Source organism: Frankliniella occidentalis, unplaced genomic scaffold (assembly GCF_000697945.3).
Source record: "Frankliniella occidentalis isolate FOCC.00 unplaced genomic scaffold, Focc_3.1 Scaffold38, whole genome shotgun sequence".
In the NCBI taxonomy this organism is placed as follows: Eukaryota; Metazoa; Arthropoda; class Insecta; order Thysanoptera; family Thripidae; genus Frankliniella; species Frankliniella occidentalis.
This window is the reverse complement of record NW_026267168.1, coordinates 1,580,942-1,586,287: the sequence shown is the minus strand read 5'-3', so window position 1 is coordinate 1,586,287 and position 5,346 is coordinate 1,580,942. Positions and strand designations below refer to the sequence as shown.

At 49.7% G+C, this 5,346-nt stretch overlaps 1 protein-coding gene across 2 annotated transcripts in view; it reads left to right on the top strand.

Annotated features, from left to right (window-relative positions):
- The window catches only part of LOC113213494 (WD repeat-containing protein 6), a 4,759-nt gene extending 1,976 nt beyond the window's left edge, over positions 1-2,783 (top strand). The window contains exons 8-17 of one of the 2 annotated variants that reach the window (XM_052266372.1): positions 39-185; positions 314-477; positions 553-795; positions 867-1,052; positions 1,124-1,233; positions 1,341-1,474; positions 1,571-1,751; positions 1,865-2,265; positions 2,347-2,515; positions 2,608-2,783. In XM_052266372.1, coding sequence (XP_052122332.1) covers positions 39-185; positions 314-477; positions 553-795; positions 867-1,052; positions 1,124-1,233; positions 1,341-1,474; positions 1,571-1,751; positions 1,865-2,265; positions 2,347-2,515; positions 2,608-2,701 — 1,829 coding nt within the window. In that variant the 3' untranslated portion in view covers positions 2,702-2,783. Of the gene's footprint in view, positions 1-38; positions 186-313; positions 478-552; positions 796-866; positions 1,053-1,123; positions 1,234-1,340; positions 1,475-1,570; positions 1,752-1,864; positions 2,266-2,346; positions 2,516-2,607 lie in introns of those variants that run through there. The other variant, XM_052266373.1, reaches the window with a different exon arrangement.
- Positions 2,784-5,346: the final 2,563 nt, after the last annotated feature.

The window sequence follows — 5,346 nt, the reverse complement described above, 5'->3', positions numbered from 1 at the left end:
TTTTAAATATTGATGCCGAAACTAAATTCTTGTTGTAGGTTTCATAACTGATTTGGAGCATTGGACCTTAGAACAGCAAGTGGAAAATGGGAAAATTTGGTCGTTGTTATGGCTTTCTAATGACAAAATATTGGTGTGTGGTGACCAAGGTCGTTTAAGTATATGGCAGCTACCTGAAGAGCCAGGTCTGTTGTCATGAACTTGACTTACTTTTACTTTGATCTAATAATCTATCTCCCGAAATTTGATTTTTTTTTTGTATAACCATCTTTGAAGTAAATTTTGTGGTGATATTTTGGTGCACTGTTTTTAGGTCTGAATCTAATGTGTGTAGGAAGATTCTTACTGCCTCGATCTCGTGAGCGCTGGCCAACGTGTGCTACTGTAGTCTGTCGAGATGGCAAAACTTTTCTCTTGTGTGGAGACCGTTGTGGTTCATTGCATTTATTTCACCTCCAAATTCCTACTAGTAAAGAAGTAAGATTTTTAAAAAATTATCGCTTTCTCTCAAAAAAATTATATTTTACTAACATTGTTTAACAATTATTTTAGCATTTACCTGCAGATTATTCATTATCAAGATTACATGGAAAACTAGGATCAACTAGTATTTTAGAGGTTGGCTGTCTTATTCTTTCAACGGGACGAGATGGTGTAATTAGATCAATCAGCATAGATAGTAAGTTAGTACGAATGTCAGTAATGTCCAATGACAAAATGATATTGGATTGGGTCTGTGCTATTCTTCCCATATCTTCAAGTCTAGAACATCTTCTACTACTAGGATTTAAAGAGGTATGATCTCATTGTGGTAACATTGAAAAAGATTTCTTTTTCTTTTTCTTAAAGAATTTTAACTATTCTAGACAAATATGATTATTTGGAGCTTGAAAGAAAGAAGAACAATATTTCAGATTGATTGTGGAGGTGGTCATCGATCATGGGACTGTGTCATATCTAATTCAAACCAACTGGAAATTGTTTTTGTTAGGGAAAAGAACATATTTTATTCATTACAATCCTTGGATACGTTAATGAAGCCAACCTTACAGGTGTGCACAATGGGTTCTTGAATTTAATCTCCTCTTAGAAATAGATTCAAAACTTTGTTGTTGTTTTTTAGCATGGAATAAGTTCTAGAGAAATGAACTGTGCCTCTGTACTCTACAATCATTCAGCAAGTATTTTGTTGGGTGGTGAAGATGGCTCTGTATATCTCTGTGATTTTTTGGAGTATGTTGAACTTTTTTCTTTGTTTTCTGAAAATAAATTTCATTCATTCTCAAAATGAATGATGGAAGTACAGCTCAATTGATTTATTAATTTATGGTCTTTTCCAGTAATCTTTCAGGGTTGAAGAAAAAAATAACACTCACAAGTCACATATCAAGTGTTCGCTGTGTGTGTGTTCATAATAAGTTTTTTTTTACTGCTGGTGGCCGTGCTCAACTGAAAGCATGGTGTGTAGAAGAGGGTAAGTGTACATAGAAAGTGTTATTCTTCATTTATAACTTTTCCAAATCCAAAATTCTTTCAGTCTTACACCTTTTTTAATTTTTCATAATTGTAGGATTTGAAAAAGAAAATTCATGCGTGGAACTGGCGTCACATATGTTGAAAGGTGAACGAAGTTCTAGATCACCACCCTCTATCGACCCTGAGATGCGTTACATGACGCTATGTACTGTTCCAAGCTGTGATGATGATCCTGTGTTGTATATTGTGTCGGGTTGTTCAGATGGTGCTCTAAGGTACAGTTTCTGTTTTTCTTAACTTATGTTTACTTTTTTCACCCGCGGGATTTCTGTTCTAGCAGTGTTGCTCCCACCTACTTGGTTAATTATTATATTTTCCCATGTCTTAGATGGATGACTTTTGATTCCACTGAAAAGACTTTTAAAGTTCTTGGTGAATCAATGTTTCACAGTAAATGTGTGTTGAAAGTGCTCACTGTATCACTAGGAAAAAGATCAATTTTGATATCTACTGCTACAGATGGCAGAATCGCTCTGTGGAATGTTGCTCCTGAGATGTTTAACAGGCCTGATATGATGGAGGAGCCTATACTTAGTTATCAGTGTCATCAATCAGGAGTGAACAGCATCCAAGCAACAGTTCGTTCCCTTCGTGAGGAAACTATCCTTATTTTAGCAAGTGGTGGGGATGACAATTCGGTTGTGCTAAGTGCTTTGAATGTGAAACAAAACGATGCATTTGTCTTTTCAAAATGGTGTTCAAGTTCAGCACATGCTGCTCAAGTAACTGGTAGGTAACATATTTTAAGTTTAAGTGTATCATGTATGATGTTACAGTGGAGCATTTCGTAACATTTAGCTTTTACCATAGGTGTTTGGCTCTTTGGGCAGTTGCTGATTAGCACGTCAATAGATCAGAGATTGACATTTTGGTGTTGGTCTTTACATCAAACTGAAAGTTCTGAGTTGAAATGCAAATTTCTTTGCCAGACCATTAGTTCTGTGCCAGACATCCAGGACATCCAGGTCTGGAAAAAAGGGTATGTTTAAAAAATCTATCTTTCAATTATCCCTGGCTTTGATCATAATCTAATCTGTATTTTTATCTGTTTTATATTTCACCTATCTGCAGGAATCTGTTGTGCGTGTGTGTTGTGGGAAAAGGAGTTCAGATTTTTACCATCCCCATTGACAAAAATGATAATCCAGTAATGAGGACCCTATAATAATAAGCACTTGCTCAGATCTTTGAGCCGAATATGTACCATATAAATAAATACACTATAATGCAATTTTATAAGAAAGGTATTTTTCTGACTATTTTCTTGATAAGCTAGGCATTCATAATTCTATACCATTCAAATTACATCATTATTTCATTCAAACTTACGCAGACCCCCAACAGTCGACGGCGGCCCTGCTCAGCAGGAAGGCGACCCGTCCACTCTAGTCCTTGTGAAGGGTACCCGTTTGTCTGGCCACCCTAGCGCAGGAGGATCCCAAGGGTACCGGCCTGGAGTTGGAGAAAAGGTAAGGGGGGGGGGGGAGGGGGGCACCCTGCCCTGCTCCGCTCCACCGCGCCGCTGCCGCTGTTGGAACCCAAGGGGGGCCCAAGCAAGCATGGCCCAAGCCGGCCTAAGGAGAGGGGGGGGGGGGGAGTCCAAACGTCAGTCGGCCCCGGCTCCGGCCGGCTCGGCTGCTCGGCTCGCGCTCGCGCTCGCGCTCGCCAGTCCTCGACAGGTGCTCGGCGTCGCTAGTCCGCCCGTGTTAGCGCCGCCGCTCCGCTCGCTCCGACGCTCCGCGCACCGCCGCCGCCGCGGCCAGGTACGACGCCGCGCACCGGGGTGTGTGCCCTGACCACCACACCGCCGTCGTCGGCGTGCTCCGTCCCGGACGAGCTCTCACCACCGAGGACGCCGGCCCCTCGCCCCGAAGGAGCCACCTGTGCGCGTCCCTCCTCCTCCTCCTTTGTGCCGCTCGTGGTGTTGGGAACCAAATCGCCGGCGCGCCCCGCCGCGGCCGCCGCCTCCTCCACTTCCTCCTCCTCCACCGCCTCCTCCCCCTCCTCCCATCTCCTCCTCGTTCTCCAGCGGAGCGGCCGTCTGATTCCTCCCGGCTGGGATCCTTCCAACAGCAATAATAAAAGTCAGCGAATAATTGTAACAGCCGGCATGGCATTGTGATCGCGAGCAGCGTGCCGTGTGAGTGGTGTTGTTGCCTGTGTGATTGTGCGCCGACTGGATACTGGAGCCGAAGCAGCGCGCCGTTCAGCGAGCAGGTGAGCGTTCGCCGCATCCCAGCAGAGGACACGCAGTTTGCTGTGATGTACTTTCCGAGGGACGGGGTTCGGGGGGGAGGGGGGGGGGTATAATTAAGGGTGGAGCTGAGAGTTTGCGCTTATGAATATGTTTGCAGTCGGTCTTCCTTCAGTTGAGGACCCCCAGGGGGGCGGGCTGCCATACAACTCGGACGGGATACGGACGGGTCCGCAGGGGCGCGACTTGTGGCCCCCGCGGGGGGGGTAGCTGCACTCGGACGGGACGGGACGGTCTTAATCAGACTTAATGAAGGCACCTGCCCGGGCGCATGTCGGCCGCGCGCTCGACCGTGTCGCCCGGAGGTGGTGTGGTGGAGAGGATGGGGCCGGAGGGAGGAAGAGGCTCTCCCTCCGGCCGGACCCAGAGAGGGAAGACCGACCGGCTGCATACGCGGAAAGGACAAAGTCAAGTGGAGGCAATGGTTGTCTTTCTGTCGGGGAGACCTTTTACCCGTGTCCCCAGTAAGTTTGCCGGCTCTTATCGGGGTGACGCACCGGACCGGAGCAGCTGTCTCCTGCTCGCATATGATCTCCCCGGTGGTGGTCGCTGTCGCCCTGGGTGGCGTGGATCAAGCTGCAGTTCTGAAATGATGATGTAGTTATATTAAGTGGGATTGGGAGAGAGAGCGAGCGTGGGCCTAACTAGCCCAGCAGCGCCCAGCGCAGCCGACCAACGGCTCGACTCCAATCAGATGCAAGACGGCCCCGTGTACCAGCCTACTACGAACGGGGTGAAAATAACGTCTATCCTTGATCTGGCGGGGCGTGGCATTGGCGCCCGCCTCCCGCCTCCTCCCCGCCCCGCCCGGCCCCGCCGTGTCCACACCGCGCTCCTAATCACAGCCCTCCGTCTAATTGCCTAATTAATGCACCCTCGCCCGGTGGGCTGACAATGCCGCCGCCTCGCCGCCGCCGCTGTCGCGAGAGTGTCGCGCGCAGTCTAAAACCCTCATTATTGTTATTATTATTATTATTGCGCCTCGATAATCTTCACGCTCGGCCTTCTCGCGCGCCGTTTTCATCTTCTCTGTGGCCTGCTCTCTGCGTGTGGCGCAAGATGCAGCAGCAGCGGTGGGCTATAGCGGTGGCAATGGCACAGCTGGGGGACGACGGCCCCGCGGACCCCGCGGACAGCGGACGCCATGCTGGGCCCCGGGTGTCTGGGGCTCTTGTAAGCGTATTGTCCTGTCCGTGTCGGTATCACTGACTCACGCTGTGCTGTGCGGAGGGGCCTGCTCTCCCGCCGCGCCCCGCCCCGCACCCTGCGACCCGACGGACGGAGTGCCCCGGCTGACGGACGGGCTGCGCGGCCGCGGCGCCGAGCCCACTACTCCGCGGTGCCCCGGCGGTGCCCATTGAGGCGTGGCGCGCGGGGCGTGGGCGGGGAGCAGCAGGACTTTCTCCTGACCACAACGGCACAGCACTGCGGGCGCGCCCGGGTCGGCTGCCCCGCCGCCACCGCCGACCAATAACCTTTCATCTTCGCCCCTAACGCGGACCGCAGCCAGGAACAAAACGGTCGGGCAGATCGCGGGGTACGGCCCCGCGAGGGGG